General features: G+C 48.7%; 2 protein-coding genes across 3 annotated transcripts in view; both read left to right on the top strand.

Annotated features, from left to right (window-relative positions):
• Nucleotides 1-5,801: 5,801 nt before the first annotated feature.
• Nucleotides 5,802-15,582, top strand: TNNI2 (troponin I2, fast skeletal type). The gene is made up of 8 exons (XM_039538015.1): nt 5,802-5,939; nt 7,698-7,727; nt 7,906-7,912; nt 11,194-11,235; nt 11,783-11,911; nt 13,291-13,380; nt 13,722-13,898; nt 15,122-15,582. The coding sequence occupies exons 2-8, from the start codon at nt 7,720-7,722 to the stop codon at nt 15,218-15,220; spliced, it is 552 nt and encodes a 183-aa protein (XP_039393949.1). The 5' UTR covers nt 5,802-5,939; nt 7,698-7,719; the 3' UTR covers nt 15,221-15,582.
• A 2,624-nt stretch (nt 15,583-18,206) lies between these two features.
• The window catches only part of LSP1 (lymphocyte specific protein 1), an 88,331-nt gene continuing 86,285 nt past the window's right edge, over nt 18,207-20,252 (top strand). For both annotated transcript variants that reach the window (XM_039534572.1, XM_039534569.1), the window contains exon 1: nt 18,207-18,371. In XM_039534572.1, coding sequence (XP_039390506.1) covers nt 18,292-18,371 — 80 coding nt within the window. In that variant the 5' untranslated portion in view covers nt 18,207-18,291. The remainder of the gene's footprint in view (nt 18,372-20,252) is intronic.

The following is a 20,252-nucleotide window of genomic DNA, read 5'->3' as shown; positions in this document are numbered from 1 at the left end:
AGCAGCTGCTTATCTGGTCTGCAGGCTGTTTGCAGTTAAGAGTAAGGGGTCGGGAAAATTTTCTGATTTTGCAAGGCAGGGAGCTGATACACAGTGTCGGCTCCAAAAATCCACTCTTTCCCCCCCGGTCCCTGTCACACTCCACCGCACCCCCCTCTTTTGAAAAGTACGTTGCTGCCACTTGAACGCTGGGATAGCTGCCCATAATGCATCACTCCCAACAACACTGCAAATGTGGCCACACTGCAGCACTGGTAGCTGTGAGTGTGGCCACACACCAGTGCTTTCCCTACACAGCTGTACGACCAGCGCTGTAACTCCCAGCACTGCAACTCTCAAGTGTAGCCAAGGCCTTAGACTTGAAAGACCTGGGTTTTTTTCCCTGCCCTGCACCAGACTTCTTGTCAAGACTTTAGATTACTTAGTTTCACGGTGTCTCAGTTCCTTTATCTGTAAGAGGGGGTTAATAGTACATCCCTCCTCACAGGGGTGTTGAAGATAAATATGCTGGTAATGGGTCAGATAACTACTTTAGATCCTGCTCCCGTGGAAGATAATGTCAAAACGCCCACGGACATCATTAGAAGTGGGATTGGGCTATGTGGGTGGAATAAGCAGCTGGAACAGAAAATAGCATCAGGAATAGCAACTGTCATTTCCTGACAAATGGCTTTAGTAACAACATCGGGGCAGAGAAATGAGTCTGCAAGGAAACTGGCTTGCAGAGAGGCCACAGTTTCCTAGGACAAGTCCAGCAGCTTCTCCGTTATCAAACTGCACGTAAAAATAAGCATGAAAGTCAATGGGACGTGTGCTCCAAATTCAGGTTGTTGCTTGTCAACATCCCTGCAAGGCTGGCTGTTTTCTAACGCAGGGCCTACCTAAGTGGTGTGAGTTGCAGCAGCTATTTGAGGAGGGCTCCAATTATTGTTAGGCCTCGGAAGGGTATGTTACCCCCAGTGTCCAATTTGACTATTAAACCAAAACATACACTCTGCTCTCTTGGCTCCTGTGAACGAGGGCCAGTCCCAGGGGAAGGAAATGAGGGGGTGGGGGCGGGGCTGGGAGGAGAGAAAGGAAGTGAATCTCTGCTATGCTGCTGTTCTACCAGCAGATGGCAAAAAGTAGTCACCTTCCTAACCGTGATGCATGCACTGTGAAAGCCAAAAGAACGAGGAGTCCTTGTGGCACCTTAGAGACTAACAGATTTATTTGAGCATAAGCTTTCGTGGGTATAGTCTCTAAGGTGCCACAAGGACTCCTGTTCTTTTTGCTGATACAGACTAACACGGCTACCGCTCTGAAACCTGTAAAAGCCAAGTTTGTCTTCACATATTTTCATGTGACTGTCCACTGGGCTTGACTGGAGGGGAGTGCCATTTGCATGGAGTTTTAGTGTGATTCTCTTTTTAAAGTAAACTTGACTTGCAGTACTATTCAGCAATTGAGTTGTGCTTCCGTGTAGCAGAGAAGCGCTGATAGCAGGGGCTTTCTTTGTGACTCGTCTGCACAGAGTCTAGTTTACATGGGACCCTGATCCTTGATCTTCCTAGGTACTGCCATAATAGAAAAAATAGTGCAAAGGAAAAGAATCCCCTCCCCCACAAAGAGAGAACTTCCTGGCCAAGGTTATGAAAACAGGGATGTAATTTTACACACGTGCTTGCTCATAGAATGAGAGTGGCAGTACCAAGAGCACATAATAGTGTGCGTCTCCTTCCTCCCATCAGCAAGAGGCCTCTGATGAGCTAAAAATCTTACGTATTTCCAAGAGCCCTGAGGTGGATTACAGCCATGGGGTCAGATCCTCAGCTGGTGTAAATTGGCAAAGGTCCATTGACCAGTGGAGCTGCACCGGTTTACAACTGCTGATGGTCTAGTTCCTGATGTTACAGAATCGCTCCTTCTCACCTCTATTCCACAAAAGGGTTGCTGGGAAGGGGAGCGGGGCTGTTGCCATTGAAAATTTCACTTCTTGCAAGGGGCAAAACTCATTTGCTGCTAAGGTGAAAAATTGGCCCTTCACACTCTGGGCTTTCTGTTTCTCTGCCATGCTGCAGGCAACAGCATCTGTGGCTGCTCTGATGCTAGAAGGTAGCAGAACAGGAAGTCTGCAGCAGTGAGCTTGCTGCTAAAGGCTTACTTATTTTAAAGATGATGCCAGAGCTGACATTGTTTTGGCCTTGAAAAACCAGAGGAGTTGGAGTGTGAGGGGGGAGCTGAGTGAGGTAGAGCAGGTACGGGAATGGGAATCTAGGACCCTGATTTCTAATTCTTTGTGACCGTGGGCAAGTCACTTCACCTCTGTGATCTCTGTTTCCTCATCTGTAACATGAAGTCTCTGACACTAGTCCTCCTTTTTAATGTGCTTTGCGATCGATGGGTGAGGAGTGCTAATGAGCAGAATGAAATCCTGACCTCATTAGAGTTGGGAAGAATATTGCTAGTTACTTCGGCGGGGCTAGTATTCTAATGCCTCTCCTCTCACCCCTCTGTTTCCCACAGTGCAGTGCAGTTCTGCCATGCTCACACCCTCCCTTGGGCTGCTAGAGATAAAAACTGTCTCCGTTTTGATGCCCACAGCAGACTACCTGAAAAAAGACAGTAACAGCCCTGTCCATGCTGTGTTGCCAAAAGCATGATAATTTCTTCCAAGGTGGGAATTTGGCCAATAACGTGTGTGTGCGTGGGTGTGTGTGCGTGCGTTGCTAAAAGAGATCTGCAAGAGATAGCTCTTTGGGGCCCTTGAACACACCCACCATTGTGAATGTGGATGAATTCAGCCAGCCACAAGCATGCTACTGAGATGAGCCCCCAGAACTACTGAAATATCTTTATTTTCTCCGGTACAGGTTGGGATTATTCATTTTCTAAAACTATAAAGGATGAGTTTTATTTAACCCCCTCTTTGGTTTACTTTTTAAAAATGCTTCTCGTGATGAAGCACCATGTGCAGAAGGGATGGAGGGCTTGTCAATTTTGATCATGTGAAATTGAAGGTGAAATGAACTTATGATCACATAGTACGCTTGGGGACCACTGTTTCACATGCTACAACTGCAGGGAGCCGGGAAGGGGAGATGGTAGTTGGGAGTGAATGTAAACTGCAGGCTTCTTAGGCCATGTCTACACTACAAACTTTTGCCGACTCCTCAAGGCCGCAACAGCTGCCGATAAAACCCACAGGGGTGCCATTGTCAGTATGGTCACAATGGAAAGTGAAAGTTCAGGTTCAGAACTTCCTTCCCTGGCTCCCCTAAAGTTTTAAGCAAGACATGCTTATTGACACTTCTGCTTCAGAGTGCTCACAGGACCAGCCGTGGTGAGTGTGGCCTGCTGGGGTGAGGGAAATGAGGAAGGAATTGCTCGGTTGCATGTAAGTAGATGTGAGAGTCTCGGGCAGTGGCAATGAATGCTAGCACCTTTCTCCACAGGTGGTGGTGATTTTAGCTGATCTCTGACTCCTGAGGGTAATAAAGGCACAGAGAACACAGTTGCTGTTGGAGTTCCAAAGCCAGCTGGGTCTGTACACTGCTAGCCTGTGTATTGCAATGGTGCCTGCCAAAGTTATCACCAATGGGCGTGGGAAAGTCTCTCACCACGGAGGAAGAAATAAGGCAGCCGTCTCTAGAAGCCTTCAGGAGAGGATTGCAGAGTTCCTGCGTGAAAGTTATATTAAGATCTCTCAGGAAGATTCAAGGGACATCCCTGTGTATGTAAACAAACTGCTCTGCATGGACCCCCATGCCTACCTCTACAGGGGAATATAAAGCAGATAACTCTACCTGTCTCTGCTGTCTCTTCTAGTCTGTGTAAAGTCATGAAAAGTTGATAGCTGTGTCCTGTTAAGTAGGGGGAGTAATAATAATTGGAGATATACCAATCTCCTAGAACTGGAGGGGACCTTGAAAGGTCATTGAGTCCAGCCCCCTGCCTTCACTAGCAGGACCAATTTTTGTCCCAGATCCCTGAGTGGCCCCCTAAAGGATGGAACTCACAACCCTGGGTTTAGCAGGCCAATGCTCAAACCACTGAGCTATCCCTTCCTCCTAAAGACATATTGTCAGTACATCCTTGTAATGGGGAATAAATTTGCACACTTATCTGAGCTTCCTACCCCTGAAATGGGCTTATCTCTGCTTGACTGCCTGGACTGCAGTGGAGCCTCAAACAGGTCCTGGCTCATGGCATAGGTGGAACCCCCCCAGTTGCAGGTCCCCCATCCTCCTTTTTCCTCCTGCTCATCCTCACCGTTCATAGCAGGGGCCTGTGACTTGGGCTCCTCAGAGGTATCCACAGTGGTGTGCAGGGTTGTGTTTGGGTCTCTGCCAAGGATGGCAGGCAGCTCTTTGTAAAAGTGTCAGGTCTGTGGCTTGGCACTGGAATGATGGTTGGCCTTCCTGACCTCCTGGTATGCCTGCGCAGTTCTTTCTCTTCCAGGCGGCACTGCTGCTGGTTCCCGTCGTACCCCTTCTCCTGCATCCCCTGTGCAATCTGCTCATAGATGTCAACTTTCCTATGGTTGGTTTGGAGCCGTGCCTCCACAACCTCCTCCCCACAGGCCCAGAAGATCCCATATCTCCTGTCTACTCCAGGTCGGAGTGCATCTGGAGCATGTAGCTGTCGTGGTGCACACAACAATGGAGAGCTGCTAAGTGTGCTCACCAAGCTCAGCAATCAGGAAAAGGTATTTCAAAAATTCACTGAGTTTTAAAGTGGGGTGGAGTGGGCTTCTGGTCTCGGTGACCCTGGGCAGTGGAGTCACAATTGTGACCAGAGTGGTCCATGTTAGGAAGACTGTTCTAGTTGACACAGGTAACTCAGCGTCTATGCTCACACTTCATTGACCTCAGTACATCAGCCATGGCTCAGCACTGCTTGAGGAGGTGGTGTTACTGTGTTGCAATAACAGGGCCCTTACATCGGGGGAGACAAATGTAAGTGTAGATCCATGCACAACTAGGTCAATGCCAGGTGACTTGTGTCGACCTAACTTTGTAATGTAGACCAGGCCTTACATCCCTAATTCACGCTTAGGCCTGGCCTACATTTAAAAATTAGATCAGCCTGGGTATGCCGCTCGGGGCTTTGAAAAATGTTGTGCCTTGAGTGCTGTAGTTGGGTTGACCTAACCCCTGGTGTAGATATGGGTAAGTCAATGGAAGAATTCTATGGGATTAACTACGTTGACAACCCCCCCCCCCTTCTGTTGATAGAGGAAGGGTCTACACTATGGGGCTCTAGTCGCTGCAGGGTAGACATGGCCTCTGTTAAGATAACAGCTGGTCCTAGACCTTTGCAGTCCTGATCTGCCTGCCAGAGCCCTCTCTTGTCTGACTCTGACGTTAGTGGGCTGTGACACTGAACCTTCCCCTAACCACCTTCCCCCACTCCTTGCTTGGAAAGTTTTGTCTGAGCTCCACTCCTGGCCACCTGGGACACCTCGATGGGGTAATGAAACTGCTGAGCCTCATGCACAGGATGGGGGTTCACCACAATGTGAGTGAGCATCCAAAGGAGGAACGTTCTTGCCTTTGAGCCACACAAATGCTGTGCCTTTATCAATGCTGCTAATGAAGAGTTCCTTCCTCCATGATCACTGCAATTCACTAGAGTTGCCCCCTCTCTTGCCACAGAGTAGTAAACCTCCATCTCCCTCCCCTATAGAGACTCCCTGAGTCATTGCAGCTTCTCTCTCCTCCAAGACGCCTTGAATGCTGGCTGGATGGACTGCTTTAGCCAAGGGAGGTGCTCTGTATTTCTGGACCCTCGCACGTCATTGGTCTGAGGAGATCTCCATGCCCTTAAAGAGTAGGTGGCTTTTCTGCTGAGCCGTCGGAGAAACCCATTTATACCTCCTCCCTGAGCCAGCTGCCTGTGGCTTGCCAGTTGATCCTGTCCTTCCACCAGTGCTGTCTGTTTTTCTCCTTGGGACTTAGGTGAGCCCTTTGCATGTCTCTTACTGCCCCAGCTTGCTGTTACAGGAGTCAGGGGGAAGGGAACTTGCTTTTTGAGTTTGAGTGCTGATGTGTCTGGACTCTCGCTGGCACAGCTGAGGGGGGGAAAGCTTTAAAGCTCCAATTAACATGACACCCCATCTCCAGTAGTTCAGTCAGCCTGAGCTTTCTCAGGTATGTCTCTTGTATTTATTGATCACATCTGAAATGGTCCCTCCTGTTTACTGCAGGTAGGCCCTCGATATTTGATTCCATCAGTCCCCCAGTCAGTTGCTTTTACTCATGTAACCAGGTTAAAGGAAAAGCAAAGACCCACAATGCTTAAATCTGACCTTGGATCTAGTTCCCAAGGCTATAGGGGCCAGATCATCAGGTGGTATAAATCAACATAACTCCATCAGCTACTCTGATTTACCCCAGTTGTTGAGCTGGTGCTAGGGGTTTCTTCCACGCTGAACAGATCTGCAGAGTATGGAACCCTATAGCTTGGTCTGCCAGTAGAGAGTCCTGATTTGCTGTCAATTTTTGCATGCCATGTGTTAAACAGGCAAGTTAAGGCTGCAGGGAGCAGATGCTAATATAGTTAGTCAAATAGAAGAGATTGTGAGGCTCTTCTTGTCCGGCTTCCTTTCCACTTGCCATTTAAGATGCCATTAAAAAGAGCAGGGAGAATTTTATTTAAAAATAACCTGCCTGGAGCTCCCACATTCCTCAGATGCCAAGTCTCTTGTGTGCATTGTTGCCTCTTGTGGTTGCCACTGCGTTGCCTTGACCTCCCTGACTCATGAGGGCTGGCACCGGGAAAGGCTGCAGCCCAAGGAGACAGCTGGAGCTCCTTGCGAGCTGCCCTGACCATTTTTAGAAGCACTTTCTCCCCAGTTACGGGATGGCCCCCGCACATTTTCCAGGATAAAGTTTCCTTGGGGAGATCAGCGTGGCTTTCTGCGCCGCCCCCTTGACCTTTATCTCTTCCTTTGTCCAAATTAACTCCTTCCATCCTTCCCCAGCCCTCCCAAATCTACAAAGAGCTGCATTCAGGGATTAGCAGGCACAATCTATGATGCATTACTTATGTTGCTGTAGCAGCTTGGTACCTGATTGTGCTCAGTGCTGTACACACCTAATGAAAACATGGTGCCTTGACCTTCCTATCTCTGGCTCCCCATCCGTGTAGTCTCTGAGTGCCTCACATCTTTCATGGATTTATCCCCACGACGCCCCGGAGAGGTAGAGACGTGCTATTATCTCTGTTGTAAAAAGTGGGGAATCGAGGCTCAGAGAGATTGCGACTTGCCAAGGCCACTCGGGAAGCCTGTGATGAGGAAGGGACTTGGGTTCAATTCCCTGCCCAGCAGTGTTTATAAAATAAGTACATGATGAGTCAACAGGCAGCCCACCTGCGTGAGAAAAGGGGTGCCTGGGTGATCAAAGAAAGTGGAAGTCGGGGGGGCTGCAGTGGTCCTTTCACACATGAGGACTTTTTGCCATGGCTGTCATGTTCCCTAAGCATTTTGTCCAATCCAAAAGACTCCGGGTGCTGCAGTTTCCCTGGTTTGGGGTGAGAACATGATTGGCACCTCTCCATAACCCACAGCCTGCTTCTCTGGGAAACTGGATTTTGCAGAAGTTGGAAAAGAAGCACGAACCGGTTCCTCTTTTCTGATGAAACTGTCCTTTTCTGATTAATCCAAGAAATTCCCTTTGAACACAAATAATTGTTACACTTCTTTTTAATTGCAGGTCCTAAATCCACTAAACCAAGATGTCAGAGTAAGTTTCTGGTTTTGTCTCTAACAGGGTGGCATTGGTTTGCTTTTTAGTCTTTAAAATAAGTGCCAACTTTTGTTTCTAAATTCCTTCTCTTGTTTTTGGTTCTGATGCTAATCTCCTTTTTTCTCTCCTTTCCTCCCTCCCTCCCTCCTTTTTCTCTCTCTTTCTCCCTGAACAGTGAAGAAGTAAGTCTCTCTCTCTTTCTGGGATTTTTTTCTTAGTAGTGTTGCATGGGGATAGTATCACATTTGGCTTTGTGTTATCTTGTTAAAAAGACCAGCTCCTGGAAGGAAATGTGGATCTGCAAAACTCACCTAACTAAATACACAGACTAAAAGGGTTTAAAAGGACAAGTGCCCAGCAACTGAAAGGCAGGAGATAGTGTTTTGGAGGAGGTGTGTTTCTTGGCTGTAGTTTGCAGGTTGGATTTCCCCCAGGAGCAGCCTTGCTTCCCTAGCTGATCACAAGATGGTGCTGTGGAAGATGTTCATGTACCTGCTGCCCCAGCTGAGTGGAAGGTGTTCACGGTCCGTTAGCCGCGTAGCTTCTACAGCAACAGAGGCAATTATAGAGACAAGAATGGCCTTGAAGGTGCATCCTCTCAGGCTCAGCTGGCTGTGGCGCACGATGTTGATCCCTTTGCACCCACAAATCCTTGTCTAACCCCTTTTTGAAGGTGATTCTCTGTGGCCTGACTCTGGGTTATTAAGAGGTTGCCTGCTTAGAAACGCCTCTTGACTCCAGTCAGAACAGGATCAGGCCCTTGTGTCATGCTGTGCTCAACCCTCTGTCCAGCCTGGGAATGGCTATGAAGGATATTGAAGAGTCCCATCAGCAGTGTAAGCCTGGATGGGGAGGGGCACATGTGGAATCCCCTCAGCAGAATTCCTCCCTCCCTGTAGAATCTACCTGTTCCTTCTGCTGTGTCTGGCTTGTCTCTGACTCACTCTGGGTGAAATTCTACCCCTGGCTTTTTTTTTTTTTTTTTTTTTTTGAGGCATATGTGATGCATAGGCCTTGAGCTGGGGTGGATTTTGCCCAGAGAGCTGTTACGGACTCATTACTGGGATGAATTGCCCCATAGTAAAGTAGAGGAGTGGAAGCAATTCACCGCAAGTCTTGATGCTGGTTCTGTGAGCATCGTCCAGAATACCCTGCTCTGTGTGTCGCTTCACGGAGGAACCTTGGGCGATCTCCTAAGCGACACAGTATGGGGCCTGTAATTACTTGGATAGGAGAGAACTCCAAGGAAACCCAGGCACTGCATAGTGGTGGTTTGATTCCCTCTTGCACCAATGCCACAACACAGGGCTAGGGGGACACTCTGGTGCTGGGGGTGCTGCCCTTCAGATGACAGGCAAAACCTAGGTTCTGCTCACCCATCAGATCAAATCATGAGGTCCTTACCCAGTTTTCAGTCAGTCATTACTTAAGCGAACACCCATTGAAATCAAGTTTGAAGGAAATCCCCAGGCAATTCTTCTCAAAGTAAAAGTTTTAGCACCCACATCCTGGTCAAATTCTAGTTGAAGTCATAACAACTCACCTCTCTAATTCTCCCTTTGCACTTTCAGTTGTGTGTAGGGTGTTCTTCAGCTGTTCTTAGCTGCACACAGCAGCTTAGAACAGCTGATCTGCTGCTGCATTGCACCTCAGAGGTGGCTGCCTTTCTTCCATGATGAAGTGATGTTTACATATTCCATAGTGGGCTCTGCACTCTTTCCGGATGAAAGGTGCAATTGAAATGTAAATAATTATCTACTGAGCTACTGTTTTTTATCCTCTTCCTCCCCGCCCCCACCTCCGTAAAGTACAGAATGCTTCTTCCCCTCCCCCACAAATGCACATCATACGGGTGTATTTCCCCCACCCAACCACACTCAGATGCACACAGTCTCTATGATGAAATGCTCAGGAAACAGATGCAGTGCAGTGTGGGACAGAGCTTGTGGCTTCTGCAAATAGAATATTTCTGCTAGCCCATGTAGCCTGGAAATGAACAAAGTTTGGTGCTCTGGATCCATGTGAAAGACATTTAAATTACTCAGTGAGAATTTCTTTTCCATATTAATTTAAAAACAAAACAAAAAAGGCCCAATGCAAAAGCTACTCTGGACCTGTCTCCTGGACTCCTGCAGCCCCACCCCCATGGGCAGCATTACCTGATTGCCCAAGTGCTTAATGGGGGAGGGATTCTCACTTTCCTCTGCAACATCAGGGTATTGGCCAATGTGTGAAACTTGGACCTAGACTCTTGTCCTGTAGAGCAATTCCTTTATTGTCACTATCCTCCCTGCCCAAACGATAGTCAGGGAACCAAGGTGCGGTCACAAACAAGGGGGCGGGGGTAGGTTCATGGCCAGCTCAATGCACACCAGGTAACGGAGTGTATTGCTGCTGTATTGTTGATGCCTGCCTCCATTCCTGCCTGGCAGCTCCCATGGCCCCCTTCGGCTTTGCTCTTCCTCATGGAGCAATGAATCTGGCTTCCCCACTCCCATAGCCCCAGTGCTTTTCTCACTCCCCTGCAGCGACAAAGCTGGTTATGTCCCACCCTTCCTTGCTGCAAGGGTGAGGGGGAGCTGTGGAAGGTAAATCTGGCTTTTGTCCTGTCTCCTGCTGCTCTGCCTGTCCCCTCGGAGTTATGAATATAGATGCTTCCCTGCATGCGCAGCCCCGCTGCTGTGCTCAGACCCCTGTGATGAGGAATCCTCTCATCCCACAGCCCTGTCTCCCCAGTCAGCCTTAACGCTGTAAATAGAAAGATCATTAACTGCTAAACCGGGGATGAGTTGGAAAGTGGGTTTAATTCGAACATGCTACCTCCTCCGTGCTTCTCTCCCCTGCATTCCATTCACTGGCCTTTTAGTACTATTGACTTTTTAACAAAGTTGCCATCTCTCATAATTTTGATAATGAGTCTCACAATGTTTGGTGTTCTTAAAGTTCCACCTCCTGGAGTCCTGGGATTACAATCTCAGCTTTCAGTTTTTAAAGCACACACATTCCTAGCTCTCTTGGCTGCGGAGAAAAGCTAGAACATGTGACCCCTACAGGGGTCCAAAACTGGAGGGGGAATGGAAAGGGCCCCAATCTATTATTTTTTAAAAGAATGCTCATGATTTCTAAGCCAATCAGGATTTGAGGTTTGACTCGTGTTTGCTGAATGCTTAGAGTTGGCAACACTGGGGTTAGCAGGGAAGAGCTGTGCTGAGCTCTGCTGGCATATATGGATTGCAGCAAACTGTCAGTGTCTTCTAGTTTGGGGACCAGTTGCTAAGGATTTGGGTGGGGGCTGGATGCCAGATCCCTTTGTGCTGGGGGTGCAGTTCTTCTCTTGCTTCCCATTCTGGGAAGGCTCTGGAGAGGAATATAGATGCTAAAACTGTCATTAGAATTAGATGGGAAGGGGTGGGGAGGAAGCACGTGGTGAACCTGCCTTGTCTTTCTTTCTTCCCACCCATAGAAAAGGAAGAGGGCAATCACTGCCCGCCGGCAGCATCTGAAGGTACGTGCTATTCCTGATTTTGCATGAAGTATGGGATTTGTCCACAACCATCCTACTGTCCATTCTTGAGCCAGCCCTGATTGCATCTGCATCTGCCCTGATTGCAAAAGCCAGGAGCTCCCAAAATTGGTGCTTCCTCCTACCCCATTCCAGACAGTGCCTCCTGCTGGGACTGGAACAGCTGAAAGTTCTCCATCATTGGTGAATCCTCCTCCAGGCTGGCCAATGGCTGGGGTAGCCCAAAGCTTCCCAAATCACTGCTCCTACAGCATTCCCTATGGTTGGGGTCTCTTGCTGGAAGAAGGTGGTCCTGGGAGTAGCTGTGTGCTCCCCACATCCAGCACTCCTATGCCATCTCCTACAAGAAGCAACTCCTGTGGGCAACAAGTTGGACTGGAGTGTCCATGACCCCCTGCGGTCAGCACTTCTTCAGTGATTCCTGCTGAGAACGCTGGGGTTGGAGTAGCTGTGAGCTCCTTCCCTCCCCGTCGCTGCTCACTCACACAAGTAACTGGATTTGTCTTTTTTTTTTTTCCGCCCCCTCCAGAGTGTTATGCTCCAGATTGCTGCTACTCTCCTAGAGAAAGAAACAGCAGCTAAAGAAGCAGAAAAGGCCAATTACCTTGCCGAGCACTGTCCTCCTTTGTCAATCCCGCACTCCATGCAGGAGTTGCAGGTAACAGCTTTGTCTCTTCCATCTTCTCCTATGCAAGAGCAGAAAGGTTTGGGGTTCTGCCTTACCCCACATATATGGCTCTTCCAACTCAACCCAACACACTGCCCATTTCCCTATATTGGTGCTTCTCAACCTTTTCAATCCCATGAAACTCTTGCGACTGAGCAGGGATGTGCCTGCTGTTTGGAATTTAGGAAAGGCAGGTGGCTGTGACCCCGTGTCATCTCCTCATACGCCCCCTGGTGGTAATTACTCACAATTTGAGCACCCATGTTCTCTACATCGTCTGCTCCACTTCTGCCATAGTAGCTAGTGAGAGGTGAAGTCCTAGCTCTACAGTGCATTTGAGGTGTTCTCTCCCCCACAAAGCAGAGATGAAAACTTGTGGGTCCAGAAATGGATTCTGGCTTTTTTTAAATTTCTGAAGTAGACTGGTCAACTCTGAATGTACCACTCAAAATACTGGAGAGGGAACCTTGCTCAGCTGTTTCCATATGTCCAATAGTTTTGATCATGAACTCGGAGGTGAGGTATCAAGTTGATTTTGTTTGGGGCCTTTCAACTCACAGTCACACTAGGTTGCATTTATACAACAGATCCTCCTGCCCAATGCAATCTTTCTTTAAGGTGGAGGAGAAAGGAGTCCTCCAGGTTCCCCTAAAGACTCCATGTTAAGACAACTCATCATTCCCGCAAGAGGGGCACAGGGGAATTCTCTTGGCTGGCTTGAGAGCATTCTATACTACTGAGTTAAAGGCACTACTTTCCCTAAGGGGTGGGCACCAGACATTTCCAGCACTATTGTATTTGGATCTTTGACTGGAAATCAATTATAGCTGAGGAAGTTTAAATGCAAAAGCTTGATGCAAAGCCACATGGAGCAATATTTGGACTCATTTCTGAGCTGCACTAGAGCAGAGCTTGGCCAGCTGAGCTGGGGGGAGGGAAAAGAGCTTGAAAGCCTCTTTTCTGCCTCTTCTGAACTTGCCCCCTTGGCGGAAGTGTGGCCCTGAGAAGCAGCCTAGAGCTGCCAAGGGGTCATTCCAGCAGCAGCAGCACTCTGAATACACCCGTTTGCCTCAGTCATACTCCTGACATGCCTACTGGGGCCAGTGGGCAGAGGAGAGGCTGGCTATAGTGGCCATGTGCAACCTGGGAATTCCCTTGTGCCAGGGGAACTCCCAACCGATGGGTAAGCCAACTTGTCAATTGTGTTAAGCTGCTGGAGCCTTAGAAAGCAGGGTGGCCTGTCCCAAGTACAGCGATTCGGAGCCGTACCTGAGCTGGGCTCTTACAGAACTGGAGGAAGTTGTGGAAAGGGTAGGCGGTGTGAGTCACACGCTTTCCAGTGGCCCACATCCTTTTCTCTTTCTCTGCAGGACCTATGCAGAAAGCTTCATGCCAAGATAGAGGTGGTGGATGAAGAAAGATATGACACTGAGGCTAAGTTACAGAAAACTACCAAAGAGGTAATCTTCCCTGGCACTCCCATCTCTGCTGATGTGGAGATCAGTGGAGTGTGCCCAGCCCCATGCTTTGTCCCTCTCTACAGTATATATCTGCTGCCTGTGCTCCTATCCCACCATCCCTGTACCTGCCCGCTCTCCCAAATGCCCATGTCTTCACCGCTTCACATGTCTTCCGTGCTTGTCTAAGCTTCGTCAAACTAATCCTTTACCTTTGTAGATGGCATTTCCTTTCTATCATACTATATGCACTTGTGTGTGCGCCTGTCCATTCGTCTTCTGCTATGGGTCCATCTCACCACATCATTTTCTCCTCTCTCCCCATCTCCTCATTCTTTTTGTAGCTTGAAGACTTGAGCCAGAAACTGTTTGACCTGAGGGGCAAGTTCAAGAGGCCACCCCTGCGTAGGGTCCGCATGTCTGCTGACGCTATGCTGCGTGCCCTGCTGGGCTCCAAACACAAGGTCTGCATGGACCTTCGCGCTAACCTGAAGCAGGTCAAGAAGGAGGACACTGAGAAGGTACGACGCAACTTCCCCTATTGTAATAGGATCCAGGCATTATTAGCTGGAAATCAGACTTCCCTGTATACTGGTGTGACAGCCATATCTTGACCAACGCACTGGGGACTAAACTGGGGACCTCCAGAGCTAAAAGCCTGAGCTACAACAGCTTAAGCTAAAGCACTTGGCTCCCCAACTGCAGCCATAGTAGACTCTCCTCCTTGTGGGTTGGGCGCACAGGGGACCTGTAACACACACGTGGACCAGTTGGCCAGTGGATCTCTGGACCAAGATCCTGGCTGCTCAGAAAAGGCTGCAGTCTCCCAATCACTGGCCTTATGTACTTCTGCTATCCAACCTTTGTATTGTTTGCACTTGACACCAGGCTGCTCTAGCCTTTTCTAACATCCTGAGTGTGGTCCTGTCTCTGCCACATGGTCATTTCCCTATTTTCCTCCTATCTCTAAATCCTCCCAGCTGTCATGAGGATGTACATGTGGCCGTGGCCCAAAGCCACACAGTGGGAGATGGTTTGGGGTTCTCTCACTGACATACATTTTTACTACCAAGTGGTAAAACTCTAGATTTTAATGGCCTCCCCATCTGTGGATGGATTAAGAGCTTTGTGTCAAGCTGTTTTACTTTGCCCATTCATGCTTGGTATCTAGGGGAGGATATTCCACTCCAGTTACAGATTAGGTGACATTAGCAAGAATGTCCTAGTGAGCAGACCTGCAAAATTCAGACTTAGATCATCCAAATGCTCTCTCCTGGCCCTGCTGTCTATGATTTTGTGCTATATCTCTAGAGACCCGATCAACTTCCAGTTCGGGGTAATATCCTGCTAACCTAAACTCCTCTTATTAGATAAACTCTTCACTTCCTGACCCAAACTGGGTGAAACAATCTCTGTATGGATGGTTTGGAAAGCACTGTGGGATGAAAGGCATTAGGGGTGCATTTCACCCCTGAACTAAGGACGAGCACAAGGCCTAGACATCACTTAAATCCCAATCAAGTCCTTCAAAATATGGTTTGTGGGGCATAAGCTTTGAGCCAGTCTTCTGCACAGGGGTGAATCTCACCCTTTAGGGATATTAGATAGGTTTGCTAACTGGAATCCCAGGTGGTATCTATGCTACACTGGGATGGATGTTAGCTAAAGAATACAAGGATGGGCGTGAATACCATCCAGCGTTGTCAGTACTTCCATGGGTTTTTTTTTCCCCTAATGCCAACAGGAGAAGGATCTGCGTGATGTGGGTGACTGGAGGAAGAACATCGAGGAGAAGTCTGGCATGGAGGGCAGGAAGAAGATGTTTGAGACTAGTGAATCCTAAATTCCACACAGCTGATAACTCTAATCCTGGTATCTAGTCAATTTCCAAATTTCTCCTCCTCCATCTCTCCTGCCACCGATTTTTCAAACCAGCTCTCTAGCAGTGTTGTTTAGGGCTAAACTTCCTGAGCCCAGGGTCACATTTCACAAAGCAATCCAAGACACAAGACCTACTTTCAGCCCCACCCCCTACTGTTGCTATAGAAACAACTGTCCTAAATCATGCAATGTCATAACTATATTTGAAACAATGCTAGTGACATTAACTGAAATCAAATGCAGTTTAACCCTGTAATTTTGTAGGCTCTGGTGTATCAAAGTGATCCTTAACTGTGTAAATAAAGCTTTGCAAGTATGGTTGAATTTTTAAGCCTTGGAGAGCAAGGCATGAATTTACTTTGTGTCACATGATCACTTATTTCCTGAGGTGGGAGGGGCTATTAAATACCTCTATAGAGACTGCAGATGATCAAGCTGCATGAATTATGGCCTTACCAATTACTGTGACCCTACTGGCTAGGAAAAGTCTTGTTGGAGTGCCAAAACCAGTACTTGGAAGCCCTGATGGGATAACAAATGAGTCAGTGCAGACTAACAGCTAGTACACTGGACTAGGACTTGAGAGGTCTAGGTTCTGTTCCCAGCTCTGCCATGGGCCTATTTGAGAAAGTCACTTCATCTCTGTGCCTCAGTCTCTACATTTGTAACATGGGGATAAGATTATCTCCTCCTTTGTAAAATGCATTGACATTCACAGATGAAAAGTGCTGTATAAGAGAGAGATCAAAGTGACTGCTGTGTTTTTTGAGCTGCTGTGGGGTTGCTGGAGAAGATGCTTGTTGCATGAGCAGGTTGAGAAAGAGTTCAGGGGATTAGTGCAGTGAGAGAGGCCACAGGAAGGAAATGGGTGCAGTGTGCTCTACTGCCAGCCACTGGTGCCCCTCCAGGTTCTCTTGTTTCCTCTTCTTCTACAAGAAGAGAGGCAGAACCCTCAATCCAGAAATCTGTTCCACATTTTTCCCCTCCTGGAGGTTGTACTCAGAGCCCATATCTAGGTGAAATCTCCATCTCCCATTCCCACTGCTGGGAGCAGCCTGGTTTCTGCTCCGAGAAGATGCTTCTCTCCCTCCTTTCCTCCTCGCTTTGAGCCCTGCAACCTCTTTTGCTATCACTGCCGTAGAGGGAATGAGATGAGTTCTAGCCACTTCCCTATCCCACTCCCTTGTGGGCTCGATGGCTCCCTCCCTGGCTCTGCAAGGGGCATAAGAACGGCCGTACCGGGTCAGACCAAAGGTCCATCTAGCCCAGTATCTGTCTACCGACAGTGGCCAATGCCAGGTGCCCCAGAGGGAGTGAACCTAACAAGCAATGATCAAGTGATCTCTCTCCTGCCATCCATCTCCATCCTCTGACGAACAGAGGCTAGGGACACCATTCCTTACCCATCCTGGCTAATAGCCATTAATGGACTTAACCACCATGAATTTATCCTTTAGCACAAGCTAAACCAGTCCCCTGTCTTCTATTAGCTTCAGCGAAGGGCAGTTACCCTCTCCAAACCGCCAATATCTCCTGGGAGGGGGCAGGGAGTTCTGCCACTACAGAAACTCTGCACTGTGTCTCAGGACATATGGCACCCCACAAACCCAAGCTCAGGAGCTGGGGAACTTTCAGGGTGCCCTTAGTGGTTGGGGAACAATGTGTGTGTGGGTTGGGGGGAGTTCTACTTGCTAGCCCTTCCCCTCAGCTGCTCTCCTGGATGGCAGGTGATCAAATTGTATCTCCCCCACCCCCCAACATGAAGATGAAGGACTGGCCACCCAAGACTCCTGAAGAGGGAAGAGACAAGCAGGCCTTGCTATGGTCAGCAAGATAAGTAGGAGATGGGTACCAGGCCTGAGAGCAGAGAGGCAGGGTGGTTTTTGGCAGGACATATTCTACTGGAGATTTGAATGTGAACTTCTGTGTAATAGGAAGGGGCTCTTGCCACTTCCCCTGCACTCCACCGCACAGTTTTTTTCTTAAGCAATTCTGCAATCTGAGCCTTGCTGATTGAGCAGAGCACACCCTTGTGCAATTGCATCTCCACATAGCAGCTGTGCTGGGTGTATTTCAATTGGGCACAGAAATCTGATTCAGGTGTTTCTTTTTCCTGGTGGCTCTCCCACACTCAGGACAGAGAAATCCAGTTCATGTCTTTTCCTGGCCAACACATAAACAACGGAGGAGCTCCCTTACCCACGCCAGCCTCAGCTCTGTTGACGAAAAGGTTTGTTACCTGTGATTGTCACAGGAACGTTCCAAAGTGAACTTTTGAGCCTAGGTGGACTGGATCACTCAGCTGCTTCTGAACATTGTCCGGTTTTGCCTTCAGTAATCCCTCACCCTCATGTGAGTGCCTGAAAGCATTTATGTGGGCATCAGCACACACAAGGGAATCCACCAAGCACTAGAGCCTGGCTAGATTGGAGAAAAGGGGCTGTGCAGAGTTGCAAGTCCCCCCCCCTCCAGCGACCCCTAGCAGTGCACCCTTGGGAAAAGGGGGCTTCTGGGTTAGGCTGGTGTGTGTGTATGTTGGAGATGATAGTGTCAGTGGCTGGGACAGCCTTGCACTCTGGCAAAGGGCTGCTTCTGTGGCTTTGTGGCCAAGGTGTTGTGGCCTGGACAGAACCAATCCTTGGCAGGTGGATGTTATTGAATGTTGCCACTTAAAGATGCAGCCATTTAGTAGTATAGTACAATGAGTGGCTATGGCCTGTCTCTCAGACATCTTTCTACTCTAACAGGCCCTACGGGTGGCTGTTGCCCCATGCTTCCCCTGCAGCTTGGGTTAGTACTTCCTGATTTTTAGGCAGTAGATGGAAACAAAATCTTAAATATAACCTGAAAGTAAGAACTCCCAACCCCCCTCAAACCTCAGAGGCTTCCGGCATCATTTGTTGCTGGTTTAGCGGACAGGAAGGGTGGTATGAAAGTGAACACACGCATGCGTGTGCACACACACACGCTGTACTCTTACAGAACTCTTTGCAGAGCCAGTCGATTTGGCAAGGTTGTTAGCAAGGAAATAAAATGTCAGACTCTGAGGAGTGCCATGGAGACCCCGAGAGCAAGAATCAGGAAGGGGAAGAGCCCCCAACGGACACTGAAAGGTAAGGCCCTTGGGAGTAGCTGAAATTTACCTCATGGTTTGGTTCATAATTCTGAGGGGGCTACAGGTTAGCCAGAGAACTGGAAGGTAGAAGCAAAACAAGGGGCTGAATGAGCCCCAAATGAACTTGAGCTAAGAGTCATTGCAGTTGGTAGTGCATGCACATAGAGAGGGAAACGCAAAAAGGGACCAGCTATTGGAAGCTCTAGAAAGTTCTTGACCAGCAGGGCCGGCTCTAGGTTTTTTGCTGCCCCAAGCTCAGGTGTGGCTGGGGCTTGCAGGCAGCACTGGAAGCGGAGGGAGTGATGTCACCTTCTCCCAGCTCCTGCAAGGGCTTTACCTGCTCCCCCGCCTGGCTGTGCAGAGAAGCCCCGATATAAGGAGTGGCACAAGGCAGCGCAGCAGCCAGTGCGCAGATGAGGTGGCGCAGCCCTGGCTCCCCGGCAGGACTCACCCTCTCCTTCCCAGGTAGTGGCTGGGCCCTGGCAGCTCAGCATCCCAGGGCTGGGGCTTCCCCTTCCTGCTGCGGCCAGGGGCGTGGTGCCCTCACCCCCTCTTAAGTGGTGCAGCTCCGAGAGTGCAACTGCCCTGAAAAAAAAGGATAGCTGGAATGCTGCCCCTGGAAATGTGCCACCCCAAGCACGTGCTTGCTTTGCTGGTGCCTAGAGTCGATCCTGTTGACTAGGCTCACTAGCTTTTCTCTGCCTCGCTCATGGACACAGGGCTGCAAGACAATCAGACTCTTTGCCTTTCCCGCCTCTTTTGGACTTCGGAGTCCCCTCTGGGGACAAACTAGAGATTGCAGCTCAGGCCAAACTTGGCACTGCTAGGCTGAAGCTTCTTGGGTGTTTGGATCTGAGGTTTTGGCTCATTGTGGAGCCATGAAGTTCAGATGCCCCTGTTCTTTAGGACGCACACATGTCCAGCGTGAGAGGGAATGGAGGGATTTTATTAGCTCTGTTATTCTATTGTCCATTCTTCCATCTCCCTGTAGCAACTGTTTTGGGGCACTGGGGAATGACTCCCATTTAGACTCTGGGTGAGGGGGACTTATATAGTCCACTTCATCTTTCTCCCCAAAGCATTTTGACTCCATAATCAGGCTGTCCATAAATCTGGTCTGGAGGGCACCTACTGAGCTAGAGCTGTGTGTGAAGGTCATAATGAAGTGTGTCCTTCTCTGAGGGAGAGTTTCATGGAAGAAGACCAGGGGCAGAGAAAAATAGACCCTTTTCTGATTCTGCTCTGCAGAAAAACCTCTGCCATTTTTGCCCCAGCTATCATTATATTTGTAGGTGGATGAGAAACTGGATGTTAATACATTGAAAAGACAAGTGAGGCACTGGATGGGAATTGCTGCAGTCTTGATTTCTTTCCCTATATATCATATTTCTCTTGCTGAATTAGACTGGAAGCCTCTCAGAGCAGGGATATTGTATTTTGTGTGTTTGTACAGCTCCCTGTTCACTTACATCACCCCCGAAATAACAGCAACCAGATAATGACACCTCCCTGGTTGGTTTGCCACCAGGGACTGAAATTTGGACTATTAGCACCAAAGCACAGACAATCTACCATTTAGGTTAAAAGAGTAAGTCCATCAGCTGGGAGCAGTAGCAGTTGGCTTTTGGCTGTGAACTGGCTACTAGAAAAGGACAAAGACACGCTTAGCCAGTGTGTAATCTAGACCTGGGCTCATCTAGATCTGGGTTCAAATGTTGAGCATCTATAAAGTTTGGGGGTTTGGCTCTGGCCTCTCTAAAAATGAAACAATAACAACATTATTCACCAAATCATATCCAATGCGTGTTCAAAATATATAACATTTCCCCACAAAAGGAATGTCTTATGGAAGTTGATAAAATCTCTGGCTGTAGCCCCT

The sequence above is a fragment of the Mauremys reevesii genome, linkage group 4, assembly GCF_016161935.1.
Source record: "Mauremys reevesii isolate NIE-2019 linkage group 4, ASM1616193v1, whole genome shotgun sequence".
Taxonomy (NCBI): domain Eukaryota; kingdom Metazoa; phylum Chordata; order Testudines; family Geoemydidae; genus Mauremys; species Mauremys reevesii.
This window is presented reverse-complemented; position numbering and strand designations above follow the sequence as displayed.

Excerpts from the sequence above, each read along its gene's own strand:
- TNNI2 (XM_039538015.1), top strand. Across the intron at positions 11,236-11,782 it reads CCCGCCGGCAGCATCTGAAG|AGTGTTATGCTCCAGATTGC; the intron begins GTACGTGCTATT and ends CGCCCCCTCCAG. Across the intron at positions 11,912-13,290 it reads ACTCCATGCAGGAGTTGCAG|GACCTATGCAGAAAGCTTCA; the intron begins GTAACAGCTTTG and ends CTTTCTCTGCAG.